The sequence below is a fragment of the Zootoca vivipara genome, chromosome 7, assembly GCF_965207765.1.
Source record: "Zootoca vivipara chromosome 7, rZooViv2.hap1.1, whole genome shotgun sequence".
Lineage (NCBI taxonomy): Eukaryota > Metazoa > Chordata > Lepidosauria > Squamata > Lacertidae > Zootoca > Zootoca vivipara.
In genome coordinates this window covers 63,471,985-63,491,803 of record NC_142590.1, presented here as the reverse complement: position 1 = coordinate 63,491,803, position 19,819 = coordinate 63,471,985, and the positions used below count along the sequence as shown (strand labels likewise).

Genomic DNA, 19,819 nt, shown 5'->3' with positions numbered 1-19,819 from the left:
CCAAAAATGCCTCATGCATTTACAAGCCTTTCGTTTAGGTTGCCAGATCATGCATTTACAAAGCAAACACTAACATCCAAGGCATAATAAGTTACTAGACTGCAAAAGAACCACTATGGTTGGGGCACATGGAATTCCCTCACTGCAGACCTTTCCGATGAATACCTGCATTCACTCTAGCAGCTAGGGCTTGCTTTGCAACAGGAACATACATATCTAAAAACTTTTGCCCCCTTCATCTCCCCACCACAACTGCTTCTAGCAATGGGATTGTATGTTTACAATGACGGGTGGGTAACAAATATCTTGAACTAAATAAACAAACAAAATCCCATGTCTCAATGCATGACATATGTGCTGCAACCTGGATCATACACCATGTCACAATTCTGCAGACATTTTGTTACTAGAAATACACACGAGTCTGTAGAACAATGCTAATTAGTGAAGTAATTCTACCCTATTCTTTTTATCCAACCCAGTGTCTTCCGTCCACACTACAAAACATCTGTGGCTAACTATAGCTGCTCAGATTGGTCATCAGCCAAAGGAACTGCAAATGTCTTCCCTCCCCACGAATTACTGGATTAACTAGGTTCTAAGAAAGCTTATGAGATCCAAGAAAACAAAAGCCTAGATTCTTTTGGATCGCTTACTGCCTTGGTCATAAGTAGTCAATATCCCACTTGATTCCTAAGGAATGGAAATTGGAGTGAAGACAAACAATATTAAATCCCCACCTGATCCTGTAATGAATCTACAATACAATAACTTGATTTGTTGATATAGTAGATTCAAAACATTAAAAAAACTGTAGTCCTATGCTTTAGAGGTATTTATTTTTCATGGTCATGTCTGAGCACTTCAGGGATTGGTGTACACTATACATGAAGAGAGGACACTAAACACTTTCCTGGAATCTTGGGCATAAAAGTGTTATTAATTTTAGAAAACATTGGCTACTGTTTTTCCACATGTAAAATAGTGAGATGCAAAGGTATTCAGAAGAAATGGAAAAATCAACTACTCATACCACTTAGTTACAGCACAGATGTTTGGAAACTACTTTGGTTAATTCTTTATGGATCACTAAATTAGCACTTCATAACCTCTGCGGGCAAGATGCTTAAAAGCCCTCTGAATTAGAACTTGCTACATTTGCCCTTCATCACCATGCTTCAGTGAAGATGTGTGAACAAAAAGAGAACTGGCCACATAGTTGGCAATTATTTGAAGTCTCCAATGCATCAGCTTGCACTGTTGGAGAGAGAAAACATTTCAGTTTAAATATTAATATGTAGAGAACAACAACAATGGGTTGTCTCTTTAGCATCAGGTCAAAATTATGGAGACAACTCTATTCCTTCTACCTTTTACATCCTGTTCACAGCGACAACAAATGGCTACCACACTATTGCTGACAAAAGGGTTTAATAAATGTTTCATTTGATTATCAAACCTTGTACATTTTAATTATAAGAATTAGATCCAGATAAACAGCTGCTCACTGAAGATTCCTTGGCCCAGTTTTGGAGTTCTACTTCATCTTCAGCACACACACACACACACACACACACACACACACACGACAGACAACCCCATTCAGCAGGATCATCCAAACCACAGGGAGGGTTTTTAGGGGCAGGAGGGGCAGGGAAGTCACTTCCACCTGCCCCTGTGGATCCTGCTGCCTGAGGTGGTCGACCCACCTTGCCTCATGCTGAGCCAGCCCTGGTGTCCAGTTACTAGAGTTCTACTCTGCATCCAACCAAAAGACTATATAACTTAATGCAATAAACACAATCCACGTGATTTGGGAAGCAGTGTCATTGGGTTCTATAACTTTACATTCATATCCCATACTTTCTCAGCATAAAATGGGAGGAGTTACCCCATTTTATCCATACATCTCAATTCCTTGAATTAGAGTAGAGTGAGACACTGACCCAGGGTCACTCCGTGAACTTCATGGCCTAGGTGCAGATTCAGACCACATGGTACAAGTACAATGCTTTGACTCTCTAAATGACTGTATCTGCAAAAACCTGATTTCTGATTAAAGTTGGGAACATCCATACAACTGGACCCACTCATCTGGTTTTAATAGTCTCTCTCTCTCACCCACACATCATAATAAAGCCACTGAAGGTGTGATAGAATGGGGCTCGTGGTTATTTCTTTATTTTAATTTGAATGGTGAATGGGCAAGCATCTTTCACATAAAGCAAGCCTCCCGACAGCTGAACAGTGTCAGGGTTAACAGTGTCAGGGAGCAGACACATGAGTTCAAAGAATGAAGGAATAAAACTCCCAAAATAGCCTTGCAACTGTCACCACTAGCAATTGTCAGCATTGGAAGGTATGCCCTTGTCTTCATGCCCCACAGAGCTCACCACTCAGAACATTCATCAGAAGTAGCACTGCCAGAAAGTAGTCAGGTAAATCTCTGAACAACAACAGAGAGGAATATAGTTGTCAAATATTTTTTCAGTCTAGGCAGCTCTCAATGTTTTTTCAGGAGATAGTCAGAACTTGTCTTAAACATTTCCCAGGCACCCCTGCTGAATGTCAGTACACAGTCAATGGTTATATCACTATTGACACAACAGTCTTAGCCATCTCACACCCATTCTTTCAAAATGCTTCCTACTAGTCATGCTTCATATTACCTCCCTCTGCCAATGACAGGTCATTTATTACACCACTCAAATTGAAGTTCACTCTCCCCTTAAAATGGTAATCACATACCTCATTGACATACAGATGGCTTATAGATATATCGCAAGCCTTGTAACACTGGATTAAAATGCTATTGTTAAAATTAAATCAGTCAAGAATTTAATGGCACTGTGCCCAACAAAACATTTACCCTGCGCTTACAATTATTTTCAGCTGTATGAGTACAGGGAGGACTATTGTGGGAAATTCTTTCTATATGTTTGCATTTGCATGTTCAAACTTCACCCAAATTATACAGCACATATAAAGTGAAACCTAGGATTTTCTCAGAAACTTGAAATCTGGTCCAAGGCTTGGAACCTCTCCAAATTTGCCTTAGTAAGATAAAAAAAATATGTGGTACAATTTTGTTTTCTGAAACATAGCTATTTTAATGCCAGCTACTTTGGAGTTTGTTTCATTAAACTTATGAGCAAAAGCAATGGAGACACCAATAGGGTGTTGCCTGCCTCAATGAGCTCAGCACCTGAGATGGGGGTGGGGGTGGGGTCAGGTTGTTGCCTCCTCCAAACTGTGTCCCAGACTGCAATACAGAAAGCCCTCAACTTACACAGGGGTTATGTTTCAGAGATTGCACCTGAAAACAAAATCCTATATAGTCAAAAGACATTGGGTGCAATGGCGGGCAGTATTGCCACAGTCTTTTTCCCCGGACACCCATCCCCATTAAAAAAGGTAACTTTTTTTTGTAAAGTGACGAACTGTGTGCTCATTAGCCCTTAGGTGATGTAACACATTTCTGTTGCCTTCTGAATACTCCATGTGCTCTAGAGCAGGCATCCCCAAACTTTGGCCTTCCAGATGTTTTGGAGTACAATTCCCATCATCCCTGACCACTGGATCCTGTTAGCTAGGGATCATGGGAGTTGTAGGCCAAAACATCTGGAGGACCGCAGTTTGGGGATGCCTGCTATAGAGAGTTCCCTATCATTGGAAGCCAGGCCACCTAATCTCAGTGACTACATATTTTCAGTCCATTCATTGTCTTGATGCTTCTGGTATACAGTATATTGATGCATGTAAACCTGAATGACATATTCCTGTAACTTACTCAAAAATCCTATGACAGAAATACCTTTGAACTTCATGTATAACCGAAAGCAAACAAACATATTCAGAATATTGCTAGAAGCCCATGAAGGTGAACAGTTCCCTAAGAAAAATCGTATCATTTTCAAACACGAAGTACCTGACAAGATAAATGAGGCAAAACTGTTATTAGTCTTAGAGATGGCAGAAATATTTTGGAGAGTCTGTGTAGCAGGTGCCCATTTAACAGCACTTCCACAAACAAAGGGTTGTAGCCAAACCTCTCCATCACGTGCCCCCAAAATGGGTCTACTATCTTTCCAAAGCTAATTTTACAGGCACACAGGAGGCTGAAGGAGAAAGGAAGAGGAAGTTCTGTTGCATGCATGGAAGTCTTGTTTTAATTGACTGTATGTAAGCCACTCTGGGAAGGCTTTTGGCAGAAGAGCAGGGTACACATGCTCTAAATAAGTCTCTTGCACCAATAGAGCTACAGTGTTTGATACGGCCCTCAAGGAACATTTTATATTGATTGCAAGGATGGAAAAATATAATCTTGACCATCTAATATCTTATAAGCAGCTTAAATGACTGCTTTATTTCTGCAGTGAGCTCCTCATTAAATATTTTCCCAAGCGTGTACTGTGAAATCATTTCTATTTGCCACTTCTGTATCCTTTAATCTTCTAGCTCTGCCGCTGAGCCATGCCAATGCCACAACATAACATTCTTCCCAACTGACAGTGAGCCTTAGAGTTATTGGCAGCATGCTGCGATAGTTGCAATAGAATGAGAAGAACACTGCAGAACCCGAAACATTTTATTTCTAGGCTCATACAACAGGTGTTCAGTTGAAGATTTGGTGGTGGCAGCGGCAAAACAAGCTGCAAGGGAAACTTGGGGAACAGAGTACATGTGCATGGTAATCACGTGTGGCTGGGAAGCAAAGCTGTAAAGCTAACAGAAAGTGAGGGAATAGCCCATGAATTGTTTAAATTGCACAGATTTTTACTGCCACTAGCTTTATTTACTATGTTAGGGAACAATCCTAACTTCTGACTAGGGTGCAGAGCCACCGACACCTCTGCAACCCTGCAGCTCAGGGAGAAAGTGGGGGGAAGAAGAAAGGCCTGTATTTGACTTATCTCCAGTTGCTGAAATGTCACTTAGGATCCAGTGGATCTTTGGCCACCCCCACTTTCACTCATCCATTTCATTTTAGTGGCACTTTTTAAAGCGCTGTGGGTTAAACCACTGAGCCTAGGGCTTGCTGATCAGAAGGTCAGCAGTTCGAATCCCTGTGACGGGGTGAGCTCCCGTTGCTCGGTCCCAGCTCCTGCCAACCTAGCAGTTCGAAAGCACATCAAAATGCAAGTAGATAAATAGGAACCGCTACAGCGGGAAGGTAAACGGCGTTTCCGTGTGCTGCTCTGGTTCGCCAGAAGTGGCTTTGTCATGCTGGCCACATGACCTGGAAGCTATACGTTGGCTCCCTCTGCCAATAATGCGAGATGAGCACGCAACCCCAGAGTCTGTCACGACTGGACCTAATGGTCAGGGGTCCCTTTACCTTTACCTATGGCAAAAATAGCTAACAGTAATAAGAGTAAGAATACTGCCGGAGGAAACACCACTACCAGTAGCCTTCCAACAGCCTAACCCACTCCAGAAGCCTATACCAGGGACTGTTCTGTTTGCCTGTTAAGCTTTTTACCTTAATGTTTTTATCGGCTTTATTGTATAAGGTGCCCTGAGAGTATTCATATATCAGGACAGCATAAAAAATAAAAATATATGTAATGAAGTCCAGAGATAGCAGCTAAGAGCTAGACTTTTTTTTCTCCTGCAGAAACTGAACTGTCTACCCTATAAGCAAATTTATGCAGTTATTTTTCTTCTGATATTTCACTAGACAGTGGGCCAGTAGTGGGCCACTGGGCAATTTCTAATGGGCTACTTAATGTTTTCTAGAATTAGCATAAAGAAATCCATATTACATTAAGTGCTGCTTGATCCTGAACATTCTTAAACTGAATTTCTACTCTTGTATAACTCCTCAGAAGAGCAATGAAACAATTTTAAAGCTGTGTCATTGTGAACTTTAAGTAATAGTAATAGTGACAGTGCAGTCCACATAGGTTATTTTGTCACTCTCTGCTGACTCACTGCTACTCACTGCACCTATGCACCTACCCTTCGCAAGCAACAATATACTAATGCTTATATTTTAACAAGAATCAAATTATGCACAATGCCAAAAGAAATATAAGTTAGCACAAAGGCAGTGAACTGGTTTTCATATTCACACAAAACCATGATTCATACTATGTTCACAAACTGGTAGGAGCCCAAGCAAGGCTTGATGTAGCCTTGCCCTCTCCCCTCTCCCATGCACCTGGGAGAAGGATCTGTGCAATGTTTAGCTTTGCTTCCAGACAATCTTGACTTGTTATTACAACCCAGTCATTGTGGTTTAAAATAAACTCTAACTAAACAAGCTAGCTCTGTCACACATAACTTAAAATTGGCTTGTTTTGAAACAGATCAGTGTTTTAAATCACAACCTCTGGTTCATACATAACAAGACAGGATTCCCAGATAGCAGAAGTAAATGTTGCAAAAGTCCTGTTCCACACTTGCAAGAGAGAGAATGGTGAAGCCTGTGAGCCCAAAGTTTCACTCAAGCTGATGTGTGTCAAGTTCAATCCTGGATGGGCAGTAACACTCCCACTTTGACAAATGGGAGGGGACCACCCACCTGTCCATCACCTGACATCATTATGATAGCAGATAATTGGCAAGTGGGCGATTCCACCCACCTGTCAATGTTGGCCCATAGGCATGGGATAAAAAGTTCCAGCCTACCAGGTCAAGAAGGTCCCCCACCCCAGCTCATATGACTAAGAACATGGCATCTGAATTGAATCAATGTAATAAATAAGGAATAGCAGGAAGCTCATTGTGCATAATCCCTCCTGCTCTCCCTATTTGCATAATGAGATTGACAAGACTGCCTAAGTGGGTAAGCTATGGACAGGTACCTAACGATGGTACCATGCTCCAAATTCCAGGATGATGGCTCACAATGTTTCATATAGATGCTAAATAACACAGTAGATAGCCCCTGAGCAATTGAGCAACAGTCCCCTGATGTTTCTGTGCCTAGAGGCAGCAGAGGAACTGCTGGTGTTGAAATCTGCTAGGAGATCCAAGGAGAACCAACATGGCTCCATTCACCCTCTTGTCCAATTAATTAATCAGGATGACCAAGGCTGTTTCTAGGCCTGAAGCCAGACTGAAGTGTTGAAATATGTCTAGACAATCTGCTTCCTCCAGGCATACCTGCAAAAAGACTGTCCACCACCCTCTCAATCGCATTACCCAGAAAGGGAATATTAAAGACTAGGTGGTATTTTTCTTGGTCCAGGAAGGTGACACTACCACTACTTGGCCTTCAGGAGAGGTGACACTGCCACTACTTTCAAGGTGGTTGGCATAACTTCTTCATGTAGTCAACCACTCCCTGCACTCATTCAATCAATCTCCTCTTACTAGATTTCACTGACCATGATGGGCAGGGATCAAGAGGGCATGTTGTTGACCTCACACAAGTGTCCTTAGCTTTTTTCCTTAATGTAGAACAGGAATCCAAAGTGAGTAGAAAGCAAAGACTATGCTGTATAATGACTTTGCCAGCATCAGCAACATCTTTGGCAGACACCCAGACTGCACTTCTGAACTAAATACCTGAAGGTGTTCTGTATTCTGCAGCATTGGAAAGTACAGTGCCAACACACAATCCTAAGTATGCCCCCCCAAGTAATTCAGTAAAATGTCATAGTAATGAAGTCATTAGTTAAGTTATCAAATTGTGTCAAAGATTTGCAGGAGTGTGAAACATTGAGAAGTGTTTCATATTCTAAAATAGAAAATACTTCATGAAAGCAGTTATTTCTCTCTCACACACCTAATTTCCATTTTTTTCTTTTCTTTTGCAGACCTCAAAAGGGAGAGGGGTTAAACCTCATTCCCAGGGCTTTCACATTTCTGTCTTCTGCTCAATAAGACAGCCATTCAGATAGATTTTTTTTCCTCCCAGCACAAAAGGTTTTGAGGGAAAAAGCCCAGACAGACATCAATGCCACATCACACAACAAAAGAAATAAAGTGTTATGTTGACATTACAGTAGCCTTCTCCAATCCAGTGCCCTTCAAGTGTTGTTGTACTGCCACTCCCATCATCCCAGCCCACTGGCCATGCTGGCTACAATGAATGGGAATTGGGAGCCAAACATCTGGTGGGTTACAGGTGCACTATTCCTGGCATACGGTGGCACAAGCAAGATTCTGAGCAGACTCTTTCTTCTAAGAAACTAGAGCATCTGCTGCTTCAAAGAGCTTGTACTCCAATCCTAAACACATACAGGTTGAAGATTCAATATGGCAGCACATGCTACTCAATTGCACAGCTTCACTGCTCCTTTTGCTTAGCTAGTAATACAAACACTGGAGTGGCTGGCTTGGCTTTTTGTGCAAATCAGTGCTTGTGGTTTCTCTCCAAACAAAACACATAAAGTAACCTAAAACATAATGCTAAGCCAGCTGCTTCAGGGTTTTGTTTCTTGACTAGGCAAAAGGAAGAGTGAGGTGAGTGTAGAAACGCACGGTGCTTAATCATGCTACTTGTTTGTGGTAAGACATGGTTTGATTCTAAACATGGCTCACTGTTGCATGCAAACAGGGCTGGTAAGATACTCGTGAGACCTTTGTAGATCAAATTAAAGTCAAGACACTGCAAAGAAACAACAGTAGCTTAGAAGCCTAAAGTGAACAAGTTATAAATAGAAGCCTGTTTTTCATATAGTCCGGAAATGGATGGTGAGCAGTTGCTGTGTCAGATCAATTCAGTACTTCAGAATATCCAAGAGCCAAGTTCAGTGAGGACCTGAAAGGCCACTGACAAACAGAAGATTAACAGCAGGTGATCATTCTTCAGTCAAAGATTTCACTGTAATTGGACCACTGCATAGTTTTATTTATTGTCCTTAGGAAGCAAATTTGTAAATGTTGGTTGTTTTTCAATTTAAGTTTTCTGAATCTTAAATCCTTTACAAGTGGACAAAGTTACCATGCCCAAACTGTCACATTGTACCACTAAACAGAACTATGACATCCATGTAAGTAACAAACATTTTCATTTAAACAATAGCTGGGTCCATATCAACCTTCTAAAAAATATCTACACACTGTATCTTTAGAATACTAAGGAAGAAAAGGGGATTGTTTCCATCAGCAGTTGGTGTGGCACCAATTGCTAGCCACAGGTTCCCATTACTTTTTATAGTGGGTACCAGAGCAATTGAGGAACTACTGCTGTAAAAAGATAGCTGCTATTGGTTGATATGAGGCAGCCATGGTACTGTCTCCTGTTCTTTTCTCCCTTCAAAAGTGGTGGAAAGACACTGCATGCCAGCCAATGAAGCCTACTTTCTGGTATGTTTACTGACAGAAAGGAACACCCTCCTTTCCTCAGAATTCCAAAAATACACCTCCTATCTACTTCCTTGTGTCAGCAACATGAGGGGGTGGCTAGCACATTGAGGCAGTGCCACAAAGCCAGTGTCCCAACCCTGGTATAGCTGCCACTTACAAATAAAGTATAGGGGCAAGGCAGAGTGGCCTAAGTGCAGGTAAGAGAATACACAAGAGCAGAAAATATAGTGCAAACTGTGATGCAAAAGAGCCCAATTTCTATCTTACAACTCTAGAAGTTGTCTCCCACTACAGCTATTAACAGCACAATCCTAGGCATGTTGATTCAGAAGTTAATCCCATTAAGGTCATAATGGGATTTATTATCTAGTAATTGGGTCTAGTATTGCAGCCAAAGTGAATGTTTGAAATTAAATATTACAACTGGCCAGTACACCTCACTTTGAGATCAAGGAATGACCTCTAAAACACCAAGATCCAATCCAGTGCAGGCAAAGTACAAAAACGTTTAAAAATTCCTAACTCAACTAGGAAAGCATAAATCAACCAGGAGATAACAATGGAAGATTGATAAATCTAATAAATGAGATTCAGAAATAGACACAAGCTTGTCTTCGAAAGCAGCTGATTCCAGTTATAGTTATAGAACAGAAAATGAAGTTGCAAGAAAAACTGAGAATTTCTTACTAAACTGAAAAGGGCACCCGCTATCTAGTATTCCACAGAATACAAAATAATGATCTCTTTAAATCCACACCATAAAAGCAATGTACACAGGATTTAAAAGCTAGAGAGGGGCAAGGGTCTTGCCTGGTACTGAAATGACATCAAGGCAGATTCCAAGCATGCCTCCATGAAAAGAGCTTTCCAAACTCAGGTTACCACCACTGAGTAGGTCAACCTCCATGAAGCCATCTACCACACATAAAATGGAGGGGACATCCAAAAAAATAGCCTCTGCTTTAGTGGTCAAAACCAGAACTTTGAATTGCACCTGTAAAGTAAATAGAATCTATTAGATCCTGATAGCTTTTTTAAAAAGATATTCTCTGCTTGTTTTTATAAAGTGCTTCCATGTGACTAAAGAAAACACTTGGAACGCTCATCACACACCATTTCTGACAGAAGCAGGAAGGGAGGGGGGCAGAAGAAAATACAGTACACTAGATATGGCAGCAAAGAATTCACACCAAACAGAAGAGGACATGGTAAGCTCTTCAATGTCACAGAATGTGAGATGTGGGCTTGCCAAGTATTAAAGCCAGTAATTGAGAGCAGCTAGCAGCAGAGCCCATGGCATGAAGTCCTTGTGCTCAGCCTGTTGCTGAGACCAGCAGAGTCACAGTGAGGAGAACAATGATCAGCACAATATTTGGGGGTGGGAATATTTTCCAGATGATGTTCCCATATGATTCTGACCTTCTGAGGGATCTCAACCATAAAGTAATTCAGCACAACTGCTAAGTCCACAGAACAGAGTATGTTCCATGCCAATAGCTGAGCAGAAGGCAATGTACATAGCCCAGGGATCACTTCCCTGAAATAGAATGGAATGATTTCCAGTTTACTCAAGATTGCACAGGATTTATGCCTACCTCTGTGGGATCACACAAAAATCCAAGCCAAGGAGAGGGATGTCACCATTATATCAGTCACATCCCTCAACTGGTACAACACTTTATTTTCAGCCCACATGTAAGGCTGAAAGTCATTTCTAGAGCTTTCTAATATTAAGGAAGTGTTTGCTTGGCAAAACATAACAGTTGGCTATGTGCAACAAAACACAGATATTGTTCACATGTCACATCCTTTCAAACCTGATGCGACCAGCAGCAAAATCAGACACTTTTCCCCAAGAGCATGCATAGCTCCATTTTTCTCAATTATGTTTTAAATACATTTGGAGATCACAATGCTTTTAGTTTAAGAATGATCAAGGTGCTACCAAATATGGTGTACCAAGAGAACATCACACGTAAGGCCTTAAAAGGGTTTGACTATATGGCAAGCTGTACTACTCTTCAGATTAAGATTTCTTACCTATTGTCAGGGGACCTTCCTACCGGGAACCCTCCCCCCCTCCTGTTGACCAGCACTTCGCCCAGTGAGAGCAGCAGCAGCGGGTCAGGTGAGGGGAATCAGGAAGTTAGCGGGACGGAGGTGTCAGGGCTCAGCGATGTGGGAGAGCCCTTGCACCGCCTTGACCAAGAGGTGGAGGGGAACAGGCAGCCCCTTCCGGCACCCGAATTAAGGTGTGCCACTAAACGTAAGGTCAGGAGGAAGCGTTTTGGGGTGCCCAAACTCTCATGCTGGTCACGCAACAGGAAATGTCCACTCCCAGATTCTGCGAGTGACCGAGAAGTCATGTTTTCTGCTATCTCTGCACTGTAAATACTATGCACAATAAAACTCTCAAAGACAGAGTGAACTCGGGCGTCTTTACTCGAGAGTAGCCGCAACAGCACCCTTACACCTATATTAAGGATTCATTGAATTCTAGAGTTACTGGCAAGCAGAACATTTAGTGCCGTACTTGAAATCAGCAGCTCTTCATTTTTAAAACTTTTATGTAAGTATGTAAATATATGCTTCTTGGGAAATGAAACTCAAAGGTAAATAAGTAGTCATATCTCCACTAATCAGAACAGCCTTTACCAAAGGTGTCATGGACTTCAAAGACACTCGAACCCAAAACGCAAGGGAGAAACGTGCTAAGAGGAAGGCACGCTTGGGAAATCCACACTGTGGTCAACTCCCGCCCAGGAACCAATGTCCCCACTGTGGAAGGATGTGTGGGTCCAGAATTGGCCTCCACAGTCACTTACGGACTCATTGTTAAAACCGTGTTTATGGAAGACAATCTTACTCGGCTATGAGTGATCACCAAAGAAGAAGATTTAGAATCAGGGATGCATTTCCTGCATCATTCCCATGCCCGAAATTATGCCAAAATAAGTACAAATGTGCTTATTATGCATAATTTATGCTTTTGCACATTACTGAAACTTTGTTTATGCTCTTCAGTACTTATCAGGATGGATTATAAAGATCATACCAGTCTTCTTTGGGCACTCAATGAAACTTCTACCTATCATTTCAGGGTAAGTAGCAGGAGAATATCAAGGCAACGTGTTCTAGTCACTCACAATATCAAACACTTAAATATGATTACATATAAATTCAGTTTGCATGACAAGTGAATCACACATGTGTTATTTAGATATTTCTAAATGTCTTAAATGTTTTATCTACTGCACTATGAAGATGCTTTTGTCATTTTAAGAGTATCCTCCCAGGATACTTTTGTACTTGCAGTACATTAGGGATTCTATTAATAGAATTCCATGTTGCTTATCTCAGACCCTGGCACCTTGTGGTCTCTGTAAAGGTTGCCAAGAGAAAAGGTTCTGAAAGTCAAAAGTATCACAGCAACTCTTATATGGAAAGCAGTAGCCAAATCATAATCTTGAGGTTACTGACAATGCTTCATAAATGAACAAAGAACAATACTAATTTCATTAGATTTCAATGCTTTTGAAGCACAACAACACCTTAAGGTGAAACCATGGCCAGGCCAAATATAACTTTTCAAAGAGCTTCTTAGTTTGTAATGGTATCTTCCAATCTAGTGCCTTGGTTTAGAACTCTGGAGAGTCGTGTAAGTGAAAGGGCAGAATGTAAGGAAGGGAAGTCCCTCTTATAAATAGCTGTGACAGATAAGGTTTTTACTGTCAAGTTATGAACTCTCCCGTAGGTCAAGACCGAAAAAGGTAGCTTAGTATTAAACAAATTCACAATTTAAACTGTAAACATGAAACTTTAGTCCACACTTACCAAACTAGTTTGACCTTGCCCTGATCTTTATTTGGGGGGGGGGGGGCCTTTCAGCCAAGTCTGTTTTGCCCATATATTCAATCCTCTCTCTTTTTGGATGAAAGAGGAGACAAGGTAGGTTAAGACTAACTGAATTTATTTGTATGGTCTTATCTTCCCCCAGAGGATTTCTGGTAAAAGAATCTAAGTGTGTTCACAGTAAATGGCAGAACATTGCATTTGTGCTGCAATAGGAGAAAGAAAACACAATTTGGGTGGATATTGCTATCCAGATAGCAAAACCCCTGCCAGAACGAATAAATGAGAAGAGTATGGTGCTGACAGAGAGCAGTAAGTTACAAGAGATACGGCTGAGAGAAGTGTGATTCAACTGGCACAGCCACAGAAAGGTTAGCTATGTTCACTGGCACAAGGACTTTAAAGGCTGCACTCAAGGAGAATAGAGGAAAAACTAGCTGATTTCAAGTTCCACTGATGCCCAGGATCTGCTGCAATGCCATCACCATGCACCTTGCCATCCACAAGCAAAACAAGGCACTACTTGTTCTCCATCCTACAGTGCCCAGCGAGGGCCGAGGATGTGTCTGCAAAGTGAAGCCAGCTCTCACCTAAGACTACTTCGCAGGGATATGCAGTAAAGAAAGTGCAGCCCTTCCAGAAAATTGGAGTGGGGGGGAGTGAGAGAGGCAGATCCTGCAGGGTATGAATCATGCCATGGATCCTTGGCACAACCCTATGTGCACTGCTGACTATTCCCACAAGGAATAATAGCGTTACTCCACCTGCGAAAGGGTCAATCCTAGGTGAAGAGGCGGGGGGGGGGAGAGAGTGGTGGTGGTGAAAGAGGGAAAGGGGGGGAATGATGGAGAAAACTTTGATCCCAGTTCACTAGAAGGCAGCGGGCAGGCTCTGTTGACCTGCCCTTCAAGCCGCCTTCTCTCCCCCATTCATCCTATCTATAGGTCTTTACCCTAAAAGCAATGGGAAATGGCTGGGGCAATGCTATCATTCATAAGGTGCGGGAGAACTGGAGGTGGGTGGAAGGGTCGGCCTGTGCGCCCATCCCCTCCCTCTCCCCCCCCCCTCGCCTCCCAATCCCTGCCCGAGGGGCTGACAGGTCGAGGGAGGGAGGTTCGCCTCCCCGGGATACCTGGTGCAGCGCCGTCAGCCCGTCCACGTTGGCCGTGTTGAGGCGGGCTCCGCGGGCCAGCAAGCGCTTCACCTCCTCGGTGTCGCCGCTGGAGCAGGCAGCCAGGAAGACGGCGCCGTCCTCGAAGCGGACGCGGGGCCCGCCGCGGCGCCGGCTCCGGACGGGAGCAGCCGGCTCCAGCTCGGTCAAGGAGCCCTTCCAGCGCTTCAGCTGCTCCGCCCGCCGCAGACGCGCCGACTCGGCCCGCTTCACCCCCAAGTGCCCCGGCTCCGACATGGCGGAAGCACCGCTGCTGCTGGGCCGCCGGTACCGCCTCGCCGCTCTCGGCACACCAGGGACCCTCGCCGAACGCCTCAGCCCGGGGAAGAGCGAACGGGCTCTGCCGCCATCTTTACAACTTCCCCCTGCCCGTCCCCCCACCTCGCCCGCAGCGCCGAGGTTGACTTCGGCGCGGGCGCAGACGGCGCCTCCGAGCATCATGGGAAAGGTAGTTCTGAGAGGGGGCTGCCCCGGTGGGGATCCTTGGGAGGACTACGCCTCCCAGGATCCTCTGCGTCGCCAGGTCTGCCAGGTTACCTTTTTTTTTTGTCCGGGGAAGTAGGAAAAGAGGGAGATTGAAAGTGAGAGAAGGAATGAAAGGTGGGTGGGTGGGTAGTTATTGTGGCATTATCCCCGAGATACTGAGTGCCTTGAACAAAGGGGAAATGCTGAATTGTTATTATTCTTACTACCTGTAGCAGCAATTGTGCTGCCACATGAGCATATTTAGGCAGCATTTTCCTTTGCTCGTTGCATTTATACACCAGGATAAGGAATGGCTGCCTAAGAAGATGAAGAATGGAATTAGACTGGGGGCTGGAAGATTTGCGTTAAAAGCTCACTTCTTCCGTGGCATAGCGCTGAGTATAAAAAATTCCTTCTTAGTAGCACCTTAGAAACCAACTAAGCTTGTCATTGGTATGAGCTTTCGTGTGCATGCATTTTTTTTATTTTTTTTTCGACTACGTCAGACCAACACGGCTACCTACCTACCTGTAACTTTTTCTTAGCTTCAGCCAAACGGAGAAAGAGTAAATTGCTTTTGCAAACACAGAATGCAAAGCAGACAAAACTGATTAACTTGTATAAATCATAAACAGGAATAATAAAAATGATTCAATGGAGTAAAGAGATCTTCCTTCTGCGGGGTTAAGAGTAGGATAATGCATGGGCGTAGCCAGGATTTTTGTTAGCGCGGGCAGGACTTGGGGGGGGGGCAGAACCAACGTGATTGGTCAATTCGTTAAGTATTTATATTGTTTTACTTGATCTAGAGGGGACAGCTGCACCCCCCCCCCCGCCCGTCCCCCTTGGCTAAGCCTGTGGGATAATGCATGTTTCTGCAACATTGTCTTGGATGGTATTGGGATGTGTAAGGCAGCTTAAGATGTTGCTTTGATACTTATTTCGCCTCATTAGCTCCATCGTGTGGGTGGTTTAGCTCTTAGCATACCTGGCATTTGTTTGAGAATTTAATAATTGGCCAAATGAGAGTCACACATTATAGCTATCATTGGGCTTTATTTTAATTACCTGTCACCATTTGTTTGGTGGGGGAGTCCCAGAATCACTATAAATAGCATATTCACAACATGGCAGCCATTTTAAAAGGCAGATAATATATCTATGTGCTTATGGCAGAGCAGCCTCTGATACTAACACTGCAAGGAGTGTGATCCCAACACACACTCACATCCTGATTTTGATGATAGGAAGGAGGGACATCTCAAATGGATGGGGGGGGGAATCCACCATGGTGGAAGTTCCAGCTGTGCCCTATCACCTGGGATAGCAAGCATAAAGCCCTCTAATGGGGCATTTGGGGGGGGGGTGGAACAGGGAGCCAAAGTCCTGCGTATTCCCAAGGGGACCAGTCTTTGAAGCCCTCAGCTACACCAGCCAGGAGCTGACACAGTGGAGCTGGGGGCTTAAGTAGGAGGGTGTTGTATTATCACCTAGAATGAGATTCCACCTCTGCAGATGGGGGCAGACCCATTCCCTCTGGAGAAACATGCACTCTCGACTTTCCCATAAAGCAAGGAAGTCTTGTAACTGAGGATGTCATGCCTTGGTCTGCTGTCTAACCTGCACCATTTCTTGCCTTCATGAAGATCATTTTCTTACTTATGCATTTGTGTGTGTTGGGCATGGGGCAGGGCAATTGCTCTGTCTACTCATTATGATATCATGGAGTTTTTACAAACAAGTTCTGTGAATGAAGGGAAGGTATAGCCAGTCTGGGATTAAGAATTCCCGCAGGTCCTGGGGACAGAAGGAACTCTATGTCTGAGCTGAAGGTTGTGAAGGTGATATCCGAATGGAAGAGGAACAAAATAGCATTGGAGTGTGATGTTCCAAGCCCCAACTGCAATGAGACACCTGCAAACCCCCAACTGAGATCACAGAAAGGATAGCTAGACCACACAATTCTGCCTTGGGGAAAGGCTGCAAACTCATTAGCTAAAAGGGTATAAATTCAAGCACTCATCAGGCCCCTGGCAGGATAAAAGGGCTCACTTCCCTGTTGTCCACTGCTGGAGCAAAATTTGGTGCTGTCCCTGGTGCTGCTGATCCCACCTCCCATTTCCCCATCTGCTATAGCCTCCTGTCAAGCTACGGTACCTGACTCCAGTTCTTTGTTGCTTGCTATTTGGTACATGCACACAACTGCACATGGTTCAAAGTAGGTCCTTGAGGCATCTTTTTCTGACACTATACTGGTCAACTCCCTAACCCAACACGAAAAACAGGATTGCTTTCAAACTAGCGACTTTCAAAGTTATATAGTAGAAGATGAATACCGTATCAGCAACTGAACTGGCCCTCTTTGTCACAATTTAGTATAGAAATATGCTCCACAAATATACTTCTGTCCCTGACTTTAAAGAAACTGAGTTTATTTCAGAACAGCTCCAAATATATTTTGTTATTTCAATCTTTGATCAACCAGCTTCATCTTTGTCTCTTTTCCAACATTGTTCTGTATAGCTAACTGCAGACATTGCATGTAAATAGTTTCATGACCCTTGTCTGAGTCTTGGCTGATTTGATTTTTGGTATGATTGGATTTCTTATCTTTACCTCTCATTTCTGTCCATGATTACACAAAGAAGCATAATTGATTTAAAACAATAAAACATTGAAACATAAAGAACATAATGAAAACATATACCTTATTCAGCTGGAAAAATAAATGAACTATTATCCTCTAAACTTATTTTGGTGATGTGTTATTTGGTAATTATCGGATAGAATTAAAAAATACCTCGCTGGCACTCAATTATCGTTTAAGCACTGTGTGTAACAGTACCATTTAAACACCAGGGGGCAGCTGCACCCTTGAGACTTCAATTTGAGAAGAAGAAATCCCACAGCTATATTACAATGCACCATTCTTCTTCAATGATGCTTTAGGAGGAAAATGTTACATGTTACCTTCTACTAAATAACACTTGAGATTTGAAATACACATTGTTTCTTTGTTTAATATATTTATTTTGTATCCCTCCTTTCTTTTACTTCTCTACAACAAAGTAAAGAGAAACAGATAATATACAGTCAAACCGGTTTACACCTACCTCTGTTTGCGGCCACTTCGGCGAGCAACCACCTCCGCGGAACGGATTGCGGTCACAAACCGAGGTACTACTGTACAGTGGTACCTCTGGTTAAGAACTTAATTTGTTCCGGAGGCCCGTTCTTAACCTGAAACTGTTATTAACCTGAAGCACCACTTTAGCTAATGGGGCCTCCTGCTGCTGCCACACCGCCGGAGCACGATTTCTGTTCTCATCCTGAAGCAAAGTTCTTAACCTGAGGTACTATTTCTGGGTTAGCAGAGTTTGTAACCTGAAGCGTTTGTAATCTGAAGTGTTTGTAACCCGAGGTACCACTGTAATATAAATTATATAACAATAATATCATATCATATAATAAGCATCCATAGAAACCCATAAACCCAAAGCTAAGTCAGATGGCAAAATACTGCAGTTCTTACAGTGCAGTACTATGAATTGAGTCCAAAGTAGTGCTTGTAAGAGTTGATTTGCTCAACTCATTTCTGGATGAGGGTGCCCCTTAATACTCTGTAGACAATTTAGGGATGGCATGAGCAGTGTGAGATGAGCGTGTGGAACCTCCTACTGTGCAAGTGGAAGTTGTTTCAGTTGCACAATTATTTAGTTTAATACCTACCTGCATATTTACTCAGAATATTGCAGTCATTGGGGCTTACTTCCAAATAAATGTACACACAAGACTAAAGCATCAGAAGTCTACATTTTGATTAAACATTTAGTCTAAATCAGATCTAGATTTTTCCAGTGCTAGTTTGTTTGGGTTTTTTCAATGAATAATCATATCATATTTCATTACTACTGGATATGCTGCTGTAGTTAATATAATAAACTGGCATAAAAAAAGAAAGAACACAATCAGTGTTCCATTCCATGTTTTTGCCCTAGGCTGCTGATATATACAGAAATGCAGTGTGGAAATTAGTCTTCCTTTCTTTGCCACTATTGTATATATTTCCTGTTGCTGTTTTATGGTTACACAAAGAAGCTCTGAACATTCCACAGCCTTATAGAACCTCTGAGACTGGCACTCAATGGAAGCCTTTGTCGGAGGTGGCAAGAAACTTGTGGCATTTAGTCATGTGATAGTTGCTGCTATTTCTTTAAAAACTGCAATAATTTTTCACTTTACCATCTTGCATTACAAATGACCATTAAGTAGCCTTACTCATGTTAATATGCCATCAACATTACTATCTATAATCCATTAACTGAGTGAGCAAATAAGCCACAGCAGCAAATGTGTGAATGACCCACAGATTCTCTGTTGGCACTTCTTAGGCAATCAGCAAACCATAAGCACCCCACTCCCCCAATCAGCCCTGCTGGCATTTCTCAAGAAAACCACATTTCAATGGAATGACCATAGAGGTGAAGAGGTTCAGAAAAAAATCAAGTTGGTTCTCAAAGTGTTGGGGAACCTTTCCCATGAAGAAAAGCCAAAGAGGTTAGGGCTCAATACTGTACTTTTGAAAACACAAGACAAAGGCAATAAAATAACATAAAACAAGAACAACATGGGAAAGGGATGTGGATAGAGAACATTGTCAACACAATGTTTAATTAACACACAAATTTAACTAGCACAAGATGTGCTGCTGATTGTAGCTTTCTAAAAAGGTCCAGCAAATTAATGAAGAACAAGCTTATCAATGACAGCTAAATAGAACCGCCATGTTCAGAAGCAGTTTTCACCCAGGGTTATAGATGGCTAGGAATAAGCTACTGAGGATCATTGGCATGCTCCACTTGTGAGCCCATCTAGGTGGCTGGTTGTACGGTAGTATTGCAAACTTAAATACTTTAAATATATATACATCCCTACTTACCTCTTCCTTCTTTCTGCTATGTTAAGATATGTTCACTAATCAATAAAAATAGTCGCCCATCAGTAACAACACCAAACCAAGAAGTATTTCCAAATATTCCTTTCGAAGCTTCCACATTTTGTTTGAAGTAT

At 42.6% G+C, this 19,819-nt stretch overlaps 1 protein-coding gene across 10 annotated transcripts in view; it reads right to left on the bottom strand.

Annotated features, from left to right (window-relative positions):
• Positions 1 to 14,658, bottom strand: part of PPP1R12B (protein phosphatase 1 regulatory subunit 12B) — a 102,896-nt gene extending 88,238 nt beyond the window's left edge. For all 10 annotated transcript variants that reach the window (XM_035122901.3, XM_035122902.3, XM_035122904.3 and 7 more), the window contains exon 1: positions 14,246 to 14,658. In XM_035122901.3, the coding sequence (XP_034978792.2) occupies positions 14,246 to 14,521 (276 nt within the window). In that variant the 5' untranslated portion in view covers positions 14,522 to 14,658. The remainder of the gene's footprint in view (positions 1 to 14,245) is intronic.
• Between the last annotated feature and the right edge of the window lie 5,161 nt (positions 14,659 to 19,819).